Source organism: Cupressus sempervirens, chromosome 10 (genome assembly GCF_028749045.1).
Source record: "Cupressus sempervirens isolate cs-2001-9-10 chromosome 10, ASM2874904v1, whole genome shotgun sequence".
In the NCBI taxonomy this organism is placed as follows: domain Eukaryota; kingdom Viridiplantae; phylum Streptophyta; class Pinopsida; order Cupressales; family Cupressaceae; genus Cupressus; species Cupressus sempervirens.
The window spans coordinates 614,367,836-614,392,077 of record NC_143127.1 but is presented as its reverse complement, the minus strand read 5'-3'; the positions used below and the strand labels follow the sequence as shown (position 1 = coordinate 614,392,077).

General features: G+C 37.7%; 1 protein-coding gene across 8 annotated transcripts in view; it reads left to right on the top strand.

Annotated features, from left to right (window-relative positions):
* The window catches only part of LOC149535344 (uncharacterized), a 238,626-nt gene that overhangs the window by 24,612 nt on the left and 189,772 nt on the right, over positions 1 to 24,242 (top strand). For all 8 annotated transcript variants that reach the window (XM_089807869.1, XM_089807868.1, XM_089807867.1 and 5 more), the window contains exon 2: positions 17,374 to 17,546. In XM_089807869.1, the coding sequence (XP_089663995.1) occupies positions 17,374 to 17,546 (173 nt within the window). The remainder of the gene's footprint in view (positions 1 to 17,373; positions 17,547 to 24,242) is intronic.

Genomic DNA, 24,242 nt, shown 5'->3' with positions numbered 1-24,242 from the left:
GATTGTTGGTAAACAGATTGTCCTTTTAAATAAATTCTCAAAATGCCCAAATCTGAAAGAACAATTAGATGCCAACAGTTGGATAATCTATCATGAGATTGATAGATTTCCTCTGAATTGGAAGGTACAGCTCCCTTATGAAATGATATGCAATGAATTTGTTTTATTGCCTAAACTAACTGGGTGCGTTCTTAACCCGAGAACGGAAGAGGAAAACCAAGTCAATCCTAGGCAAGATTAACTCAGGCAAAATTTAGATCCTAAACCTAGCCAACTTCGAGAACTCACACATCTTATGACTCCTCGGCATTGATGATGCAATATGAATTCAATGAATGCAAATGCAAATGCAATGTAAATGAAATTAGAACAGAAGGTCATCTATTTGGGTTCTCATAATAGAAATGGCTGCAAACACTTCTTATCCGCAACACATTTGCTATCCAATTCTAAGGTGTAAGATGATGCCCAAAATCGATTAATGCAACTCTCTGATTGCGAATAATCAGAAAAACCCCTTTTAAACTCTCTGATTTAACAAAAGATCTGTCTTTATTATGAACATAGAAAATAATGATGCTCTGATCATTATTACTTACAACTCAGTATCAAATCTATTACAAAAATGAAATAAAAAACCCCCCAAACGCAAGAAACGAAAAATACAGAAATTAAATGTGTTCCTCTCCCTGCTCCAGCTCTCTGACTGTATGTCGAAAAAAGAACCTCCCTTTCAAGAAAAGAGTTTACAATAAATAGCTCTCCAAGATGACTCTTCAGTTCTTCATGACTTCCGATTTTGTAACCGTGGCCTTTCAGTTACAAAAATTGACTTTGATAAATCCTCTGCCTATTGGTCTTCCCATATTTAAAATATTCTCTATACTTTATAATTCTCCCTATAGAGTGCATTTTAATAATTTTCATGGAGGCATCTATGTGATGACTTAACACCTTCCACGTGTCCTTTATAAAAAGCCGATTCCTTCAGGATTCCTTCAGGTCGATTACTCACTCTCACTTTTAGGAGAAGATGAACATTACTTCAACATTAGTTGTGACATGGGTCAGATGGTTGGGACTTCAATGAAATGAAACAATGCTTGATCTTCTCGTGAATTTCTTACACAACATATTCAGTTCTTTGGCCAGAACAATTGGCCCACAGTAAAAGACTCCGATTCTTGCACCTCGGTGTCTCAGGACTAATTTGGAGAAGACTTGTGCCAATTGAGCCTTGCAAAATGTGTTCTTACCGATGTTCTAGAGAAGATGTTGACTCCTCTTTTGGCATGGTGCAAAGCCTGCACCATCGTTATTAAGACAGATCGAGCATCCCCTTCCTCGTAAACACTTGTTAGATAATTGTGCATTTCTATCACGGGTTTGGGATCTAGTTCTGCAACTTCATTCATGATGCTTTTAAACCATTCAAATGAGTTTTGCTCTTTTAATCCAGTTTTTCTTCCTTGTTCTATATCATCCATATGGTAAGCAGGAGGAGGGTTGTTGAAGTTATTGGCAATGTTCTCGAGGATGCTGATGAAAGGGGCAGCGCCTATACCAAGTCCAATAAGAAGTATCACTTCACATTTGCTGTAATCTTGTGCTGCCGATCCATATGGACCATCAATGTATAATCTTGGTGTGATGGAAGCTTTCATGCTAGAATCAAATATCTTGTTCATGCTTTTGGCCTCAACGCAAACATCACACACAAATGTGGGCTAGGGGACTTGCTACGGGTACTTCATATAAGTTGTGGCTCGAGCTTTCTTGATAAAGACTCCAAGGCCTTTCTTTGTTCACCAATTTTTGACCTTTTGACGTGCCATGCAATAGCATCTCTTGTTTCAATATGACAGTCGCCTTTGGAAGGAAGGCCGAGAATCCAATTGTTCAGCAACATTCACACCTCATATCTTGGAGCGCTAAAATAATGTGAATTTCCGCTCTGAATATCAGAGACATTTTTGGGCTATGCTTTCAATACAAGAAAGGTTCTTTGAGCCATTTGAGAATGACCCATGTCATTAGTTTTTGAAAACAAGTTGAGATTCTCAAGACTCAAGTTGGCGGGTTTTGGAGAAACGAGTGCGAAAATGACAATGGCGCACCAGAATTTGAGATTTCCACCCTGGCCCTTTAGGCACATTTTCAAGTGTTGTTTTCTAAACATGAAACCTTCTTTGAGCCATTCAAAAATGACCCAGATGAATAATTTTGAAAAAGAACTCGACATCATGAAATTACGAGCTGGCGGGTTTTTGGAAATCTGGTGCACAAATGCAATGGAGTAGCCGAAATTTGAAAACCCGCTTGGCAATAACTTTATCATTCCTTTACCTTTTTGCATGCCATTTCAATAGCTTTGTCTTACTACAAAGAACGTAGAGGAGCTTCCAAATAATGGAGATCACCACCTTTAGCATCTGTAAAAAAAAATAAAAATGTAAAAGAGGTGTTTAAACTCGGTTATGTTGTGTCCTCTTAACGGTTTTTTCTTCTTCAAGATCACATTATAACTTTCAAATAGAATTCATAGACACTCCAGATGCTGATATTTGATTGTATCGACCAAATGCATGCCAAAAACTTGAAACGGGCCGAGGCTCCATATACTTGGTTGTTTAAGCAATGTTAAATTTTGCAATTCTTTGTCGCCAATTTGACCAACACATCATTGAGATTCATTTTAAAACTTTATAGCTCCTGATCATGCTCCATCATAGCATCATACTTCTGTTTTAAAGATGTTTGTATGCTGAATATCGGAATCATTACGTTCTTCAATATAGTCTAGAGATCAATCAACTATATGGAAAAGACCTCTTTGAATGTCTACATCCAAAGAAAGAGCCTCTCTATTGTTAATGCATTCATTAGTATAAGGAAGATCTCAACGGCTAAATGTACACATAATCATATAGAGTATGAACTGAATCATCCAAATGCTAATTTTGTCAATGTGTCATTATGAAGACTTTTCCTCTAATTCCTTGCGGCATCTGAAAATCATCTCTTGAAACCATTCTTCTGCCTGAAAAAGAAACATCCATTGAAGTACAAGTCTCTGCCGGGTTAGGATCTACAACCTACCCAAAGAAATGAAACTCTGATAATAACCCAACCAGCTTGAAACAAGATGGCAAATGAAAATGAACTCGGCAAAGACTTCCTATCCTAGGGGAGATCTAGACCTAGACACCAGACTGACTTGATGACTATATGTCTCAATATTGCCAAAAAAATGGGTGACTTAAAGTCAGGCAACAATGATATGGTCTTTCTGCACTTACAACCATATCGGCAGAGCACCCTAAAAAGGGGGGGACCTGAGAAGCTCAAACCACGTTTTTATGGTCCATATAGGATACTCAGGCGAGTAGGAGAGGTTGCATATGAGGTTGAGTTACCACCTGGCAGTAGAGTTCATAATGTATTTCATGTATCTTGCTTGAAAAAGGCCCTTGGACATCATATTACAGTTTCACCCGAGTTACCTCCTATGGATGAGGAAGGTAAATTGATTTTGGTCCCTGATGAGATTCTTGAGGTGAGGGAATGGCGGTTGAGAAGCCGGGTGATTCGAGAGTATTTGGTTCGATGGAGAGATCTTCCCATAGAGGATGCCACCTGGGAAGGTGAGAGCATTTAACAACATCTAGCATTATAGTTGCTTGTGGGCAAGCATCTCCGAGAGGGGAGGACTGTCATGTCCCCACTCTAGCTCAGTCTAGCAGAGACATGTGAGTCAGCTTATTATGGGGTCTCGTAGGCTGACAGGGTTGGATAGAGACCCAATATGGTTATTCAGTGTTAGGGACTTGGTGTTCTGGTGGTTATTGATCAGTTGGGAGATGTTCCTTGTTTTTAGGAGACAGTTCCTACATTTATGGGGTTCATTCCTACTTTTTAGGAGGTATGATCATGCACAGGGTTGGGTTTCCATGAGTCTGCTCTTTGGGTTTAGTTTTAGAGGGATAGAGCTTGTTTCCTAAATTTTAGGAGCATCCCTAGATTTTAGGGATGAGACTGCCAGTGGATCCTTGATTTTTGACTTCAGTCATAGACAGGTGACAGGATGATTTTATGGTTTGTGATGTCAGTTGGGCATTTTGTAGCTATTTGGGTTATATTTTTAATATTTCGTAAGTTAGCGTTTAATAATTAAATAAGGCTAAGTTAATAGCCATTTTGGAGTAATAAGGGGATTTTTGACCTCATCTGGGTGCGTACCCCTTGGTGTGATAGCTCGTTGGAAAGGTCTTGAACTTTTCTAAATCTTTCTCTTTGGTCTCAAGGCGATTCAGTGAATGGATTTATTTCTATGGAGAAAAAGGGTCATTTTTAGTAACATTGCCATTTTAAAATAAGACTTAAATCACTTTTGTAACCCAACGCCTTTTGGAGTCACTTTAGGGTTCGATTTGCTTTGGAAGGGGTTATAAGGAGATGGAGGCGCCATTCCTCATACATCTTATGCATTTTAAAACTTGTTTACAAATTTGCTTTGCTCGGGCGATTTTATTCTGGGACGCAAACCCCAGGGTATTTACTGGCTGGGACGTAACCCTCAGCAGTATTGGGTCTTGGACTTTTCAGTGGTATCAACTGTCATCAAGGAAGGAGGACGCCATTTCAGCTTGGGCCTGCAGTATTGTTTAGCTGGGCACGATTATTGGTACATGGGAAAGTGAGCCTTGCAGCAGTAGCCGCCATTTGTAGCACTTTGAGTTATAGAGAGTCGGTTAATCAGCAGTAGACGTATGCATGTTCACAGCCCTTTTCCATTAGCCAGTTTTGGCGTCATTGTTAGGGAAAATGTACTGGATCCTTTATTTGGCTCTATAATTCAGAGATCTGCCTGGTACGATTTGTATCAACTTTGATTTTACTGCATATTGTTATTTATTTTCAGACTCTTTTCATATCATTTGCTCCTCATTTCTATGTTGAATAATCATCAAAAACGCAAAAGCAAACAAAATCTTCTGCATTTCTGTCTAGTTTTGCAAGAAAACTTTAATAAATAGGAAAAACAAAATTAAAAGAAAAAAATTAATAAAGCTACAGCAGATTAGCAGCAAAGATCCATTAGGGATCTTTTAGGCTCTAAGAAAGTAAAACATGGCATCTACAGCAATAACAAATAAAGAAGGTGCAATTAGGCATCCTTGTCTAATGGATCTCTGAAGAGTAATAGGTTCAGATAGTTCACCATTAACATCAATGACTGTGGAAGAATCTTGGAAAAGGATAGAAATTTGATTGTAGAAAAAAGGGGGAAGCCAGAAGCCTCAATCAAGCATGCAAGAAACAAAAGGCCATTCAATTCTGTCATATGCTTTTTCAAAGTCTAGAAGAATCATGCGCATGTCTTGTCTAGAGAACTTTGCCCAATTCATTGCCTCCCAACTTGTAATGTACCCACTAATAGGGTTAGTTAGGGACAAGTAATACTTGCAAAAATAAATGTTAGAATCACAATAATAATAAAACTAACTATATTATTCTACCCCCTAAGTAACCCCAATCTTAAGGATGTCTCGAGATCGGGCTTCATAGCTCATAGCTACATCGCCATCATCCTGGGAGCGCACCCCTTAAGATTCTTCTTGGACGGGCATCCTCTATCCAAGGCCAACGACATATGCATATATTTGACAACATCAAAATATTCTGGCAACACAGAGAATTCTTGGCCATGGTGGTTGGTTCAAGGTGTTAATGCCTTGCTACCCCCATGCTTTAAGTCTTATAATTCTCCTAATAGATTAATGTATTATTATAGACAAATTTACCTATAGAAACTATGAGAAGTATAGACTATTAAATTCAATTCTAGTGATTGATAACTAGGGATTCCAACATTTCTCTACATCTTTGAGGATCCTTAATCCAACTTCCTAACCCTTTGGGAGGATCCCTTGTGTTCATGAGGAATGACCTTTGATTATTTGGCCCTCTTCCCCGAAACTACCTTTCAAGTCGGGCTTCATAATCCTCTTGGAAGACCCTCTAGGTTCCTCAGAACGATCCTTGATTGGTTAGCCATTGTCCTTCAAAGATCTACGAGATTAACCTAACACATCTACTACATATCTCTTCAATAGTTTCATATTAGATAAATGTCATCTACTATATTTGAAAGAGTCTACATTTATTATTATATGAATTCAACCTCTTTTATAAATCTTAATTATGATTCTTACGAAAATTCACATTATAAATAGTATAACTAAGTAAATAATTATAATATTATACTACATACTAGTAATAGTACCATTACGAGACAACTAAATATAATTAAACATTCTTTATATGCTAATTATAACTAAGCTTTACTTCGCATTACTAGCTATGCCTAACACCACAATTACTAAACATGCACTATACATGCTTACTTCACCCGATAATAATGTGGCCCTGGCATAACTATGTTGTTTGCTTGGTATGAAGTATTTTCGCTGAATGTGTATAGCAGGATAGTAATTTCGCTCAATGAATGACACATGTATGAGATATGTATATAGGTGGATGCCCTGGATAATGAATTGGGTCCTTCATTGACTGTTCGTACCATTTGATCATGTTGGGATGTTTCTTAGCTGTCCACCTCCTTCATTTCCCTCGCTTCCACATGTCCTACGTTCTATGCCATAATTCTGTGATTAGTACACCATTGTGTATGTCCTTTCCTAGTCGATCGAACCATAAGATGCAAATCTATCCTCCCCTTGTCTCTTTCGACTCCACATTAATACTGCTTATCCCGCCTTGGAAAAGGACAACCCGTGGTTCTTGCATTAAATGCTGATGTGTAAGAGATGTCATTAGGTAGGGACGCCACCCATGAGATGAGTTTAGTTAATTGGTTGTACCTTTTTGTATTTGTTGATTTATTATCATTATTTGTGTAGATTATTTTATTTATCTATTAATGGATATTGTTTAAATGTCTATAATAGCAATGCAATCAGTTAGGCATCTTTAAAAATGCATATTGCTAATAATGCTTATAATTATTATTATGAATAATTAAAATTTATATTATTATGAATAATATAAATTAATAATTAAGGACTATAAATATTTATCAATAATGTTTCCTTTGTGAATAATTGATGATAGTATATATTTTAATCATATAATGAACTACTATTATTATATAATTTTATTCAGTTATAATTGTAGGATTCCCTTTTAAGAGGGGTCATGACACAACTTGTGATCATATTTTCCAAGACACATCTACCTTTAATAAAGCTAGTTTGGGTGACTGAAATGATCTTGTTGAGAATTCCACAGATTCTTCTAGCAAGGATCATTGCAATAATCTTATAGGAAATATTAAGGAGAGTAATAGGCCACCTATTTTTAGCCAGATTTTTGTCTCCACTCTTAGGAAGAAGCTTGGTCAATCCTCTGTTAATTTTTCCACCAAGAGAGCCCTTATCATAAGCATAATCATATAGAGAAATCAGCTCCGCACAAATCCAGTGAATGTTATACTTGTAAAACTCAACAGGAATTCCATCAAGATCTGGAGACTTGCTAAATGGGTTTGCTTAGCATCTTAGCCTCTTCCGAGACCTTTTTAGGAATGAGCTTTATGCATTTTGCAAGGGCATGTTGATTATCTTCCTTAATACTCAGAGGTAAATAAATCTTTTTATTTAGAAGTTGAAAAAAGTATTCAGAATCACAAAGTTGTCATTTGATATCCCCTCCTGAGTAAGAATTCTATCAATGAATTCCCTTTACTGTATGGATCTAATGATATTGAAGAAATATTTAGTAATTCTGTCCCCTTCTCTTATCCAATTCAGCTTATAATTTTTTGGCCTTGAGTCTCTACGTTTTAAAATCTCCTCAGCTCTCTTTCTGCAATACTTAAGTCGACTAATAGTTCAATATCATTTCCTTTACTTTGAATCTGCGTTTCAGTATCATTCAAAACTCTTTGGTAATGGGAAATCTAGATCTTCCTATCCCTAGTCTTCTTTTTCCCAATTATTTGAAAAAGCTGCTTCCACTTATCAACTGTATAAATTCATTGGTGTACAGGGGAGAGATGAGAGTTTTTAAATTTGGACAAATAAAAGACCATTTGATTAGCATCATTAACATCTTCATCTTTAAGGAGAGAGACATTAAGCTTGAAGAGACTAAAAGGTCTATGTTTAGGAATATCATCCATGGAACCATCAGGATTAAGGGAAATAGAAATGGGAGAGTGATCAGAAATACTGGTCGGGGTAATAGTAATAGGGTACCGGCTGGAAGCATGAGGAGCAACAAAAAAAGTGGAATAAAAATAATACCTATCAATTCTGCAGTACATTCTTTGGTCCCCTGACTGATTGTTGCACTAGGTAAACCAGATACCCCCCTAATCACATTTTTTATTCTCCATGGGATCCAACAATCTAAAATTCCTTTTGAAATTGGAACAAAAGAAAAATTCTCTTCCTTTCCATGAATGAGTTAAGTCCCCACATTTATCTATTTTGTATTCTAGCATATTGAAATCAACCACAAATATCCAATGAGCATTCGAAATATTAAGGGTAAGCCAGTCCCAGAACTTTGTTCTAGTCTCTATAATCGTTCGTAGCATATATATTACAGATCCCGATAATTTTATCTTTGCAATTACAAAGAACCCATTGCGCCCTTTTGACAAGGTGAGGTGCCCTCATTGACAAATTTATCAGCCCATTGAGGACTAACAAGAAACACAGTGCCCCCTTTTCCTCGGTCATGGTTAGTGTATGGACAAGTTACTTGCTTCCATGAAAAATTGAGAGTATTAAGAGCATGGTATCCTACAACCTTAATTTCTTGAAGACAAATAATATCTTTTTGAACAATCTCATTACACCATTTCCTGACAATGTATTTCCGATTGTGCATTTCAAGACCTCGAAGATTCCGACTGTGTACATTTAATCATCATAATCAACAACTAGTTTGGGGATTTTTTACTCTTATAAAGTCTATTAAAACATTCTGGAATATTGGCATTTACTTATTATTATTTTCATTATGTTTAGAGAAAGATAATCTCTCAGCAAATCTCCTTTTCTTAACAGTACTCTTGCTAAGCACTTCAATGAATTGCTAATTGTCATCAATAATCATAGTGCCAATATCATCTATGGGAACAATCTGTTTGCCAATCTCCTCCTCGGTCGGAACCACAGTTTTAGATGAGACAACATTTTGTTTCAAGGGTGGTGGGAGAGGGTTCCTAATTTTGTCGGCCTTTTCTTTCAGGCTTTGTGGAGCAATTTGACGAGTGTTCTTTTTTTGGATAAGTGGGTTACTAATTATGGGGGTAGGGATTAAGGAAGAGCAACTAATTGACAGCAAACCTGGTTTTAATTATTTCTACTTTCTGCATGCACAACTTCAAAGTCTTCATCAAACAATGGATTCGAGAGAGAAATGAATTTGTTTCCTTTATCAACTTCCACACTATTATCAAGGATCTCAATAGAAGCATCACCCTTATTGATCGGTACAAAACATGGGATAGATTCAGCATTAGAAGGGTTTGAGACTATATTTGAAACAAAAGGCAGTGTTTTGGGCATCCAGGTATTAGAATTATTAACAGAAACTTTTAAGTCTTTTGAATATTTTAAGAGCAGGACATTCCTTTTTGGTATGACCATTTAACTCACAATGAAAGCAAGCCCCAAGGTTGCCAAGCAAAGCTATGTTCCACGAGTAAAAAATGCCTTCCACATAAAGAGAAATGACTTCCGAGAATTCAATTTCAGGGTCAGGGGCAATAAGAATCTCGGCATTGAGATGAGGCAGGGTGATCTTGAACTTTTCCACTCGTAAGACATACCCCAAAGGCTTTCGAATCTGTGGATAAAGGGCCAGAATCCGGGCTGCAAAATGTCAATCTCAACCAATGGAGACGATCTAGCAATGACATGTCCAAAATTTCCTTTGGGAGACCACAAGGAAGCCCTGAAAAGATGTTGACTGACATATTATAAATTTTCAGAAAAACCACGAGCAATCCTCTTTGAATCATACGACTGAAATTAACAAAAATACCCAATTTTTTGCCCCAAACATTGTTAAACCAGTCATTTAAAAACTTCTTGCAGGAAGAAACTTGTGATATTGCTATCAAGATTTAACTATGTAGTTTTTGAGTCAAACTTATTGACCCATATATCATGAGTAGTAATTCACACATGAATCCATCTCTAATGAGAATAAATGGAACACTTAGCACTCATTGGATCTAGGTGATGCTCACAGAGGTGAAGCACTGGGACTTCTCGAAAGGTCACCCATCACACTGCTACTCCATAGCTCGAGCACACTTAACTAAGGAGTTCCCTCAATGGTTAAACCTACTTTGCTTGCAACCCCATTTGCAAAACCTTCAACAAGTGTTGTTCCTTATGAACCATTCATTAGAAAGTCCCTTAAGCTCATCTATTGATAAGTAGGAGATATTTTCCATAGCAAGTCAAATTGTGATATTGCTATCAGGATTTAACTGTGTAGTTTTTGAGTCAAACTCATTGACCCATATGTCATGAGTAGTGATTCACACATGAATCCATCTCTCATGATAATAAATGGAACACTTAGCACTCATTGGATCTAGGTGATGCTCACAGAGGTGAAGCATCGAGACTTCTTAGGAGGTCACCCATCCCAGTACTACTCTAGCTCGAGCGCGCTTAAGTATGGATTTCCCTCCATGGTTAAACCCACTATGCTTGCAACCCCATTTGCAAAACCTTCACCGAGTGTTGTGCCTTATGAACCATTCATTCGAAAGCCCCTTAAGCTCATCTATTGATAAGTAGGAGATATTTTTCATAGCAAGTCAAATTGTGATATTGCTATCAGGATTTAATTGTGTAGTTTTTGAGTCAAACTCGTTGACCTATATATCATGAGTAGTGATTCACACATGAATCCATCTCTCATGAGAATAAATGGAACACTTAGCACTCATTAGATCTAGGTGATGCTCACAGAGGTGAAGCACCGAGACTTCTCGGGAGGTCACCTATCCTAGTACTACTCCAGCTCGAGTGCGCTTAACAACGGAGTTCCCTCTATGGTTAAACCCACTCTGCTTGCAACCCCATTTGCAAAATCTTCTCCAAGTGTTGTGCCTTATGAACCATTCATTAGAAAGCCCCTTAAGCTCATCTCTTGATAAGTAGGAGATATTTTCTATAGCAAGTCAAATTGTGATATTGCTATCAGGATTTAACTGTGTAGTTTTTGAGTCAAACTCATTGACCCATATATCATGAGTAGTGATTCACATATGAATCCATCTCTCATGAGAATAAACAGAACAATTAGCACTCATTAGATCTAGGTGATGCTCACAGAGGTGAAGCATCGGGACTTCCCGAGAGGTCACCCATCCTAGTACTACTCCAGCTCGAGGGCGCTTAACTACGGATTTCCCTCCATGGGTAAACACACTCTACTTGCAACCCCATTTGCAAAACCTTTACCAAGTGTTGTGCCTTATGAAGCATTCATTTGAAAGCCCCTTAAGCTCATCTATTGATAAGTAGGAGATATTTTCCATAGCAAGTCAAATTGTGATATTGCTATCAGGATTTAGCTGTGTAGTTTTTGAGTGAAACTCATTGACCCATATCATGAGTAGTGGTTCACACATGAGTCCATCTCTCATGAGAATAAATGGAACACTTAGCACTCATTGGATCTAGGTGATGCTCACAAAGGCGAAGCATCGGTACTTCCCGGGAGGTCACCCGTCCCAGTACTGCTCCAACTCGAGCGCGCTTAACTATGGAGTTCCCTCCATGGTTAAACCCACTCTGCTTGCAACCCCATTCACAAAACCTTCACCAAGTGTTGTGCCTTATGAGCCATTCATTAGAAAGCCCCTTAAGCTCATCTATTGATAAGTAGGAGATATTTTCCACATCAAGTCAAATTGTGATATTGCTATTAGGATTTAATTGTGCAATATTTGAGTCAAACTCATTGACCCATATATCATGAGTAGTGATTCACACATGAATCCATCTCTCATGAGAAGAAATGGAACATTTAGTACTCATTGGATCTAGGTGATGCTCACAAAGGTGAAGCACCGGGACGTCTCGGGAGGTCACCCATCCCAGTACTACTCCAGCTTGAGCGCGCTTAACTACAAAGTTCCCTCTATGGTTAAACCCACTTTGCTTGCAACCCCATTTGCAAAATCGTCACCAAGTGTTATGCCTTATGAACCTATCATTAGAAAGTCCCTTAAGCTCATCTATTGCTAAGTAGGAGATATTTTCCACAACAAGTCAAATTGTGATATTGCTATCAGGATGTAGCTGTGTAGTTTTTGAGTCAAACTCATTGACCCATATATCATGAGTAGTGATTCACACATGAATCCATCTCTAATGAGAATAAATGGAACACTTAGCACTCATTGGATCTAGGTGATGCTCATAGAGGTGAAGCACCGAGACTTCTTGGGAGGTCACCCATCCTAGTACTACTCTAGCTTGAGCGCGCTTAACTATGGATTCCTTCCATGGTTAAACCCACTCTGCTTGTAAACCCATTTGCAAAACCTTCCCCAAGGGTTGTGCCTTATGAACCATTCATTAGAAAGCCCGTTAAGCTCATCTATTGATAAGTAGGAGATATTTTCCACAGCAAGTCAAACTTTGATATTGCTATCAGGATTTAAGTGTGTAGTTTTTGTGTCAAACTCATTGACCCATATATCGTGAGTAGTGATTCACACATGAGTCCATCTCTCATGAGAATAAATGGAACACTTAGTACTCATTGGATCTAGGTAGTGCTCACAGAGGTGAAGCACTGAGACTTCCAGGAGGTCACCCATCCTAGTACTACTCTAGCTCGAGCGCGCCTAAGTACGGAGTTCCCTCCATGGTTAAACCCACTCTGCTTGCAACCCCATTTGCAAAACCTTCACCAAGTGTTGTGCCTTGTGAGCCATTCATTAGGCTCTTAAGCTCATCTATTGATAAGTAGGAGATATTTTCCACAGCAAGTCAAATTGTGATATTGCTATCAGGATTTAACTGTGTAGTATTTGAGTCAAACTCATTGACCCATATATCATGCGTAGTGATTCGCACATGAATCCATCTCTCATGAGAATAAATGGAACACTTAGCACTCATTGGATCTAGGTGATGCTCACAAAGGTGAAGCATCGGGACTTTCGGGGAGGTTACCCATCCCAGTACTACTCCAGCTCGAGCACACTTAACTATGGAGTTCCCTTTATGGTTAAACCCACTCTGCTTGCAACCCCATTTGCAAAACCTTCACCAAGTGTTGTGCCATATGAACCATTCATTGAAAAGCCCCTTAAGCTCATCTATTGATAAATAGGAGATATTTTCCATAGCAAGTCAAATTGTGATATTGCTACTAGGATTTAACTGTGTAGTTTTTGAGTCAAACTCATTGACCCATTTATCATGAGTAGTGATTCACACATGAATCCATCTCTCATGAGAATAAATGGAACACTTAGCACTCATTGGATCTAGGTGATGCTCACAGAGGTGAAGCACTGGGACTTCTCGAGAGGTCACCCATCCCAGGAGCACTCCAACTCAAGCGCACTTAACTATGGAGTTCCCTCTTTGGTTAAACCAACTCTGCTTGCAATCTCATTTGGAAAACCGTCACCAAGTGTTGTGCCTTATGAATTATTCATTAGAAAGGCCCTTAAGCTCATCTATTGATAAGTAGGAGATATTTTCCATAGCAAGTCAAATTGTGATATTGCTATCAGGATTTAATTCTGTAGTTTTTGAGTCAAACTCATTGACCCATATATCATGAGTAGTGATTCACACATGAATCCATCTCTCATGAGAATAAATGGTAACACTTAGCACTTAGGATCTAGGTGATTCTCACAGAGGTGAAGCATCAGGACTTCTTAGGATGTCACCCTTCCTAATACTACTTTAGCTTGAGCGCACTTAACTACGGAGTTCTCTCCATGGTTAAACCCACTTTGCTTGCAACCCCATTTGCAAAACCTTTACCAAGTGTTGTGCCTTATGAACCATTCATTTGAAAGCCCCTTAAGCTCATCTATTTATAAGTAGGAGATATTTTCCACAACAAGTCAAATTGTGATATTGCTATCAAGATTTAACTGTGTAGTTTTTTAGTCAAACTCATTGACTCATATATCATGAGTAGTGATTCACACACGAATCCATCTCTCATGAGAATAAATGGAACACTTAGCACTCATTGGATCTAGGTAATGCTTACAAAGGTGAAGCACCGAGACTTCTTGGGAGGTCACACATCGTAGTACTACTACACTTCGTGTGTGCTTAAATTATCAAACGAGACTCTTCAGATTTGATAGCCCTTACCATGTCCTTGTTCGAGGATAATGATAGGGTTTTCAACCCAGAAAGAGGGGGCTTACCCAAGTTTCCTTCTCCATGGTCTGCATTTTTGGTGCTATCCCCACTACCCAGTCTATTTCCATTGGCTCTGACACAGGTTTCTCCTTTTTCTTTGTAGGGTAGGGCACAAATAATTTCTTCAATGAATAAAGTAGACGTTGGACATTTGACAACAGAGTGGTCTGCAACCATCATTTTATACAATGGTTTTCCATTATCACTAAACTCGAGCGACATCTTGGCACCCAGCTCGCCATTCTTATTCATCATTCCACCTTCCGTCTGCATCATCGAGGTATGATTACCACAATCCATTAAACTTGAAACAACCACAAACAAAATCTAGGAAGCTAACCCTAAATGCCATCAAGCCTGAAGAAAACAAAGACAAAAAAGGGTGAAGCCAAAAAAAGAGAACAAAAGAAAACTCTGATAACACCAAGCATGCAAGGGGGTAAAAAAAAAGGTTAAAAAACACCACACGACACCCAAATAAGTATACTGCTATGGGCGCCTTGCAAGTACGGGGCTGGTCTTCCAAGTGCCCAACTTGTAGAGAGCATCCAATCTCTTTCTATGATGTGCATATTTGAAATTTCTCTCTATATAAAAAATCCTTAATTTAAAAAATAGCCATCCCTTATTGTCCCCTAAAAATTGGCACTAAACTGTATCCACATCATAAACACTCCCCTCTGCCCCTTGTTGTCCTTGCCCTCAAAACCTTGTGGAACATAGGTGTGGATCAATTGTGATGTGCTTCATGTGGTTGATGGTGACACTCTTGGATTGAGATGATTTGTGAGATAATGAATGGTTGCAAGGAAGCCATTTAAAAATTACTCACGTGTGGAAGTAGATTGCATGGTGATATAAAATTAAAGATATTCTAGATGGAGAGTGAGGCACACACCTTTACATGCAACAACTTGTCACTTGGAGTCCAAGATCTTTGAAATTGATAGACAAAGTGATTGCGAAGTTTTCTTAGGATTTTATTAAGTAGTAGAGAGCTTTGAGTCAGATCTAGCACTCACAAATCTAATTAGAAATTAGTGTTGGAAATACTAGGCAACAAAAGGGTTGTTTGGAATGTTAGCAGCCAAATACGACATGCCATGAGTTTCACTGGGTGCAAATGGAGGAATATATGTGGACCAAAAGCTTTTGAATTACAACACGTCTCTATTTGAGTATTGAACCAAGGAGAGAGTTAATTAGTTTGTAAGAGGAACTGGAGTTGTTTACCATATTAATTCCAAAAGAGAAACACGTTGTTGTCTAAAAAGATGGAAGATTTGTTTATATTTGAAGTACTTTTACAATTGTGTATAAAAAGCCAGCAAAAGACTCCACTTAATTACAACTTTAACAAGTTCTTGAAGTAATGAATTGAGTAGTGCAACTAGTGATGATTGTATTGCTTCAACACAACCAAGTGCTCTTGGTGTGTTGTAACTTCTATGAAGTTTTAGAGTCTTGACTCTTGACTCGTCATTGTCATTTTTTATTTATAAAAACCACATCCTTGCAATTGTTATTAGTGATTTCATATGTTTCCTGTGGTTTCAATTAGTTTATTATGGTTCATAATTGTGGCATTGTTTTATATAATTTTGAATTTATTTAACAATTTGTACCTATATTAACAATTTTGTGGATTTATTTCTTGTAATTAAAATATTTCAAATTCACAATTTTATTGTTTTGAATTTTAACTCATGTAATTTAATCCATTTATTTGTTGATCTTGACAACAAACATGAACCTGAACCTTGTGACATAGATTACAACTAAAGGAAACAACATATTTGAATATACAGATACTGTTTTCTGGTGTACAAAAGTTGTGGGTCATGATATCCATGGCATCAAAACAAAAACCACAATACAGAGCCATGCATTAGGATAAGAAGGAGCTTGTACCATTCAATCTAACATTGCTAGCTCTATATGGAGTCATGTGTTTATAACTTCATATATTAGATTAATCTGAAAATGCTGCTATAAGCCTACAACAATAGCAACATCACTTAGGATAGGTTTAAAACTAGAGAAAGGGTTTGTCGGTAGTGCCTCTTGTGAGGGGTTTGGGGCGGTGTCCCTTCTAGGTGGTACTCCTAGTGTTCTCCCTATTGTAGTATAATGTGCGGTTGACAGGTAGAGCCCTTTCCACGAAGCCCTGATTAAAGATTTTGAGATCACATATATCTTCTAGATGCATGCCAATATTTCATTATTTCATCACTTTAACTATCCTCCAAGTCCAAACCCTTCAAAAAATGTTCGACTTTAATGTTTTATGTCTAAGCATTTTCAAGTATTTTTCTACTTTTAATAGACTTGATTGATCTACCCGTGGCACATGCTGAGCTTGGTGAATCCAATGAGATTCTTGGATCATTCAAGTCACAAATCCTTGGGTCATGGTTTGGTTCACCGAGTTTGAGTGAGCTCCAACAGCCCTTGTATGTATGTTTTATAGGCATGCTTTATTTGTTTCTGGTATGCAATATGTAGATACATGAATCTGGCATGTGATGTGCAACTGCAAATACATGTACCTAGTTGAGGAGTGGGTATTTGACAACTCTATTTTTGGTACAACTCCAAAAAGCTATATGCCTTTCCATGCTCCAAGGAAAACGATCGCTAATTGCTTGGTATACTAATGTTTGCAAATTAGTCTTTATGTATGTTCTCAATACCAAATTGATCTGAAATTGATTATTTTATGAATCTGGCATTCCCAATCTTGAGAAAATGATCAGAATAGAGTCTCCGTATTATTTTTCATTATGACATCCACATACTTTTCATGCATATCTTTTAAAAGATGTTTTTAATATCTGCTTCTTTGCATACATATGTAAATTTATCACACATGGTTTCTCATGGTTTTTTGGGCTTGAGCATTGTATAGGAACTCTGTAAGATGGGGGCACTAAAACATGCTGCTCGGGTTTTCAATTGGATGAAGAATCTAAGACATTATAGAGCTCGAAATAACATATATAATATGCTTATTAGGCTGTATGCAAGGCATAGTATAACTGATCAAGCACGTGGCCTTTTTTTTGAAATGCAAAAATGGAGGTACACTTTGTTTCTCTTATTATTAGCTCAATTTTTTTATGGAAAAGGGAAACCATTCTTTTTCTTTGATCTGAATGTGGTGTGTATAATTTTCATATTTTAAATATTAAGCTGTTTATTATGGTTTTGGAATGCATTGTAATTAGCAATTAATAGTAAACATTTTTCAACCATATGATTTGTCATGTTTTGTAATGAGAACCAACCATAAATTTTCTTTGTATATGGGCTCATATTATTAAGTGTAGCAGTTATGTTGGGGGTAGCGTAGATTAGATTTGAGATGAATGTGGTCCAAAGAATACATCTCTGAGTTGAACCATCTACGTGCAGGAAGATATTGGCTAGAGAATAGCTCTCTTATACATTGCTATATCCTTCCTCATAACTATGAATGTGACCGCATGATATATCAATAAAGTTCTTATCTAGTTCTATTGCACGCAGAATCATTAATGTGTTGTTCTTTGAAGTATTTTCTGTTGTAGTTCTATTAATGTTATGGTAACAATGATTATGTTACTCCCTCTGTCATGAAACATTACCAATATACTTTTCTTGCATAAAAATGATGAGATGAAAACAGATGAATCTATGTGAATGTATCACGTGGATGAATTGCATTGCACAGTGGCTCTTGACTTAAATAAAGATGTGATCTAATGGTTTGATAGGTTGTTCATAAAATGGTTTCAGTTATGGTCTGCATCTGTGTATCTAAGTGGATCTAGGAGATTTCACTATCCTCCAGGAGGGGACGGATAGTCTCATTGGGTAGAGGGATGTGTTATATGTTGGAAACACACGCGCCATTGTGAATGGGGACCCCTACATTTTTTGCTTAGTACTGTAGTGATTTGTCTAGTTTAGTCTTAGTCTGGCAGCAATTTTTAAGTCTTATATGTCGACAAGGTAAGAAGTTTGGGCAAGGTAGAGGTGTAAGCCAACTCCTAGTTTGTATGTCAGGATCTTTGGGAAGGATGTGAATGTCAATATCAAGCCATAAACCAAACACTTTGTAGAATATTCAATTCCATTGATTGGTTTGTCCAATTAATCATGAGATTTCCAGCTTGCAAGATGGAGTTGCAAAGATGATTTTCTAAGGTGTGTCCTTTATTTGATCAAGTTCGTCAAAGTGTGGATCAAGTTTTGTGGGGTGGAAATTCCTAAGACTTTCCTAGATTCTGATTAGTTTTGTGAAGTTGTCCTAAGGCAGGCCTGATTTCTGACCAATTTGAGCGAAGAATTCCTAAGATGCTCCAGATTTACAACCAATATGTGCAGCTGACCAAACACAAGTGATGAAGGTCTGATCCACTTCAGAGGCAAATTTTTAACGAGTGTTGAATTTCTGACCTGATTGAGAAGGCGTTCTGAACACATGGCAAATGTCCGCGCAGCTTGTGACTTTATCCTAACAACCCATGTTTTCCAACTAAATTGGAATCAAGGGATTTCAAAACGCGTGAATTTCCAATTTATATGAGCAAAGTATTCCTAAAAGGAAATGAAATTCCTATCTGAATGTTGATGAAAATCATGGTCTCTCATGGAAAATCTCTAACACTAGTGAAATTTTTAGTTTGTGTGCAAATGAAACTCATAAGGACCATCAAGTTTCCAGTCAGTCCATGTACTTGTGCAATTCGAGAGAAACGACTCAACATTTTGAGTGAATTTGAAGGCGCAATTGGAGGTGCAATGAAAATTCCCAATGAAGGGTGGAGTTCCAACGTTCCTTTGGACAATTTCTAATGAATCACCAATGTTTAATCTTCTGATGATAAAATTCCTAAGGATTTGCAAACTTCTGATTTCCCTTGGTGCACAAATTAAATACTTGTCTAAAATCAGATCTGCAAATCAATGAAAATGCTTAAGGGGAAGGTGAAGCCAAGTGTTATTTCCAAACTGAACTTGATTTCCATGACAAATAATCAGCTTTCAAACAGAACCTATGCAAATTTCGGTCAAGGATAGGGAATCTGATTTGAATGTTGAAGTGAAAACCTAAAAACATGATGAAAATTTGCACATTGCACAAGAACTTTCCAACACTTAGCATGAATCCTGAATTGGCCTCAATGGAAATTCATAAATTTGACCTCCCTTGGATCACATTTCTAAGAGAGGTGGGTAATCCGGCCTCTCTTTGGATAAAATCCTATGGGTGTGATGATTTCCACTCAACCATCTATGACAAAGACCTAATCACTTAAGGATTTCTGCCCAGCATCAAGACAAATTTCCTAAACAGGGTGAAGTATGACGAACAATGAGATGTAAAATCCAAAATCTTGAGATGAGACATCCACATGATTGAATAAAATCTGGCTTGCTCAAGGTGAAAATCCTAACAGTTGAAGAAAATTTGATCTAAATTGGAATTATCAATACACAATGAAGATCAATCTTAGACAAATTCCTTAGTAGGTTGGAATTTTTACCACCTTTAGGACAAAATCCCAAGCAATGTTGGAAATACGGCCTCCTCTAGGATAAATTTCAAATGCCTTTTGAAGATAGTCAATCTCCATTGCAAAGAAAATGTAAGTAAGTTGCAAATAGATGAGACTCCCATAAACAAGTCAGCGTAGTACACTCAAATGGACATGTCTTTTGAGGAAGAGGTCTATAAACACAAATCAAGGGTGTTCACTTCAATCAAACCAAGTTGATGCAAGGTGAAGACCACATCAGATTTAGGCAAATTTAGAGAGAAACTCAGAAACCATAATATTTACAGCAAGGGACTCAAGCATGCATAGGAATGGGATGGTGTTTAGAATGTAAATTCAGTCAAGGGTATGCATTTTTTTTGAAGGTGTACATCAATGCATTCTCAAAAGGAAATTGGAGATTAAAATCAGATTCTTTGTAAAAGATGTTTTATCTTAACTTATTTGTATTCATCATTTCATGAATTTGACATAAGTCTTTCTTCTTGTTTTGAGAGGATACATGATGGATGGGGTTGTAGATGACAAATCTTCCATGAATAAAGAAATAATACTTTGTTTAGTTATGTTAGTAATTGGCAGTGTAATTAATTGTTCTTGAAAGGTTGTATTGGTTGCTAATGGTTGGCAGTCTTAACCAATTGCCTGACACTATTTACATATGGTTTGGGCACTAGTTCACATTATGATTGTATAGACACTACACTTAGAATAAAGTTATATCATTCAACCATTTGTATGCATTACATTTGGGTTTCTATGGTATATGTGTTCTATTCATAGTCTTGTTTACTCTGAGTATTAAAACATATACCTTATAGGGAGTAAACATTTTGGCATCGTTGCTTGTATGAACTTGGAGATCTGATGGAATGAGTACAAGTGAGATTGTGGAATAATGGGCCGCTTGTTTGAACAACAAGTGTCGGTAACCGATAGTGTCATTGAGGAGAACAAGGAAGAAACTCAGGAGAATCAATCAATAGAAGGCTTGCTGCACACATGGGAAGTTTCAGATGATTAGTACATGTAGAGGGAAACTCAAGAGGGTGCGGTCTGTGAAGCTCATGGGGGAGCAATCCATGAAGGCATGGTATGTAAACAGCTCATGGTATGACCGGTGGCCTATGATCTTCTCCAGAGTTTTCCAAGGTTGTTGGCTCACTATTTTCTTGAAGTGGTTGAACAACGCGAGGAGACGCCATGAGAGTAACGTTGCAAAAAATACTACAATGTTATTAAGAAAGGACCGATCAAGAGGAAGAAGAGTAGGATATTGGCTAATGCAATACCCTTGGCAATTAAAGTCCCTATGACCAAGCAAACTCTAATGTACCGTATATAACCAAGAGGAGGGAGAACTAGAACCAAGATCTTTATGTTTGAGAGACCAAGTGAGTGAAGACAATAGTTATGAGAAGTTCTTCAAAAGTTAGACATTCCAATGGGATTGGAGATTCCAGAAAAGAAAGAGTTGTAATGTGATTGGAAGCCATAGTTAGAAGAAGATAAGACCGTGTACATCGAGTGAGTTGGAAGATGTTGCGAGAAACCTAGCACTCCTCGACACTGAAGTAAGTGAAGATCACTTGACCAGGCTAGCAACCATGTGACACACTTAGCTTCTAGTGAAGACTCCAAGTCTTTAGAAAGCTCCAATACCACTAGCCTATTCGTCTAGTCAAGTGAAGGGAAGAGAAAACCTTTAAAATGAGGTTGTCAAGTTTTTAAAAACTACTTAGCACCCTATCCAAAAATTGTCCCTCGAAGAACATGAAGAATAGGGGGACTAGAGCCAAAGACTTTGGGAAGGATAGAGTATAAACATGAGGGAGGCAATCGAGGTATAGGCAACGCAAGTAGACATGCAGAGGAATTGTGCAAGGTTGAGAGTGCAAGAGATGCAACAAAATGCGGTTGAGAGAGAGAGACACTTTATTTTGGTCAGATACACATGATACCTGCCCATTGATGTGAGTTTTGCTCCACTACAATGTACACAATCAAATAGTTGATATTTTCAGGATGAAGCACCAAATCTCCAACTCTTTCTTGAATAAAGTCATTTATCATGCTAAGCTTGCGAAATAAGATCATGAAATAACTTCAAGGTTCCCTTCAATTTGTGGATACCCCCTCAGTGAAATAATGTGATTTGTTGGTAGTCACTTAGGGGATTTATACTATTTCTCAAGATTCAACAATGCACTTCTAAAGATTTGGCTTCACAATGTGCAATGTATTTTTTTTTCCTTCGATTGAACTCTTGAACTTCAACCTGAGTTTAAACTTAGTCTTTACTTCCACCCTTTAACTTTGAATGCAAGGAAGCTTGGATGGACATGGACTCTACTAGATGCAATCTTAGTCTTTACTTCCACCCTTAACTTTGAATGCAAGGAAGCTTGGATGGACATGGACTCTACTAGATGCAATCTTGCTGGTGACTCCACCCACCTTTGCAAGCTTCTAAGGTATAGTTGAATGATTTCTAACTTTGAATGCAAGGAAGCATGGATGGACATGGACTCTACTAGATTCAATCTTGTTGGTGACTCCACCCACCTTTGCAAGCTTCTAAGATATAGTTGAATGATTTTCAAATCAATATTTCCTCTTCAATCCCATTGAATGGATGCAAACTAAAGATAAGATATCAATTGAAGTTAAGTGCTATTGATCTTCGACTAACCACACAAGGCACGCTTACAATCAACAAGAGGCTAGTGGCTTGGGTTTGTTCGAGTCAAGCAAGTAAACATCCACAATTACTTACATCCATCTAAACTACTTCAACATGAAACGAAATCTACTCCAAGTGAAGATTGAGAAAACTACGCAACATTTCAAAGCAATATTAAGTAATCCATCATCTGATTCAACAATGAATGACCGATTACTTTGATGGTTTTATAGCAACAATTTGATCAAGTCCCTCCCTTAGCATTGTGGCATCAATTAATATTGGTGGCTTCAATTAGGCTACTTTTGAGAGAATCGACCGATTAAATGAAACTTGTGCCAGACCGCCACCCAAGGGAGTGGGTGTGGCCTCTCCTACATTCATCGCCAAATATACTATCTCTCTCTTAGCCACTTTAGCCCCCTAGCTATCTTCACCAACCACCTGAAGACTACCTCTACTCGCTCAAGAACCTCCCTAGAGTCCTCTCGACCATTGTTGACATTGTCCTCGGACTCAACATTTGAGACCACTTGACGCTTCCTTTTCGGTGTTGTTAGTACATTGCCCATGTCAAAATAGTGCCAATAAAGAATAAATGGCTCATCAGGTGCCATGGTACCCTATGGCTTTGTCTCCAATGTGTCATGGGGTATCTGCATGTGGGTGGCGTCATGGAAGAAACCAATAGAATAATGTGGCATATAAAACATCTTATGTTGGAGTGCCATGAACTCATAAGTCGTCTTAGCCACTAGGGACGCCCAATCTTATACAATACCATTTTAGATGTTATCCATCAGGATGATTTGATGGAGCACAATGCCAAAGGGTCTGCTAGAACTTGTAAGCCTACTTTTGACAATGTCCATTTGACATTGTCATTCACCGGGTGTAGAAAAAGGAGTTATTAATTCTACGGCTCTTAGAAGTGTTGGTTGTGGAATCCATCTTTGTCAGTGTTAAATCTCTAGAAATCATTTTTTATTAATTTCTCCTTGTCCTCTTGAGACATCGTTGTCTTAGTATCAATCTTTCTCCCTTTCTTACCAGGAATGCCAAAAACCCTTGTAAAGTTGGTTGTTGAAAGAGAGATGAAGAGATTGTGCCCAAGATAGCCAAAAATACTCTTGGGGCTATGTCTATAATCATCATTCGCAGAGCTCCTTCAAAATCTTTGATGCAAAATATTGGCATTTGAATTGCCCAATGTATCTTGGCACGTTTGATTTACTTGTCCATAATGTCATTATCTAGCATCTCTTGCCACCGCTTCCTACACTTGAGTCCATTTAACCCTTCAAATGCCACATTTGTGTTTTTATAGTATCTTTTTGTGCTTGCATTTGTACCTTTGGCTTCAACTTCTTCCCTGAGTCTATGCCAATTCTTCCTGCAATCTTCACTCCAGAAGGAAGCAATTTGGTATCCTTATTCATTCTAGAAGAACTACTCAATGGCAACGCCTGTAATTGCCATTTCCAATCTTTCTACTTTGCTCTCCTAGAATCCATTAATAACTGTTTACTGTCTTGTCTTCTTGTGAATGAT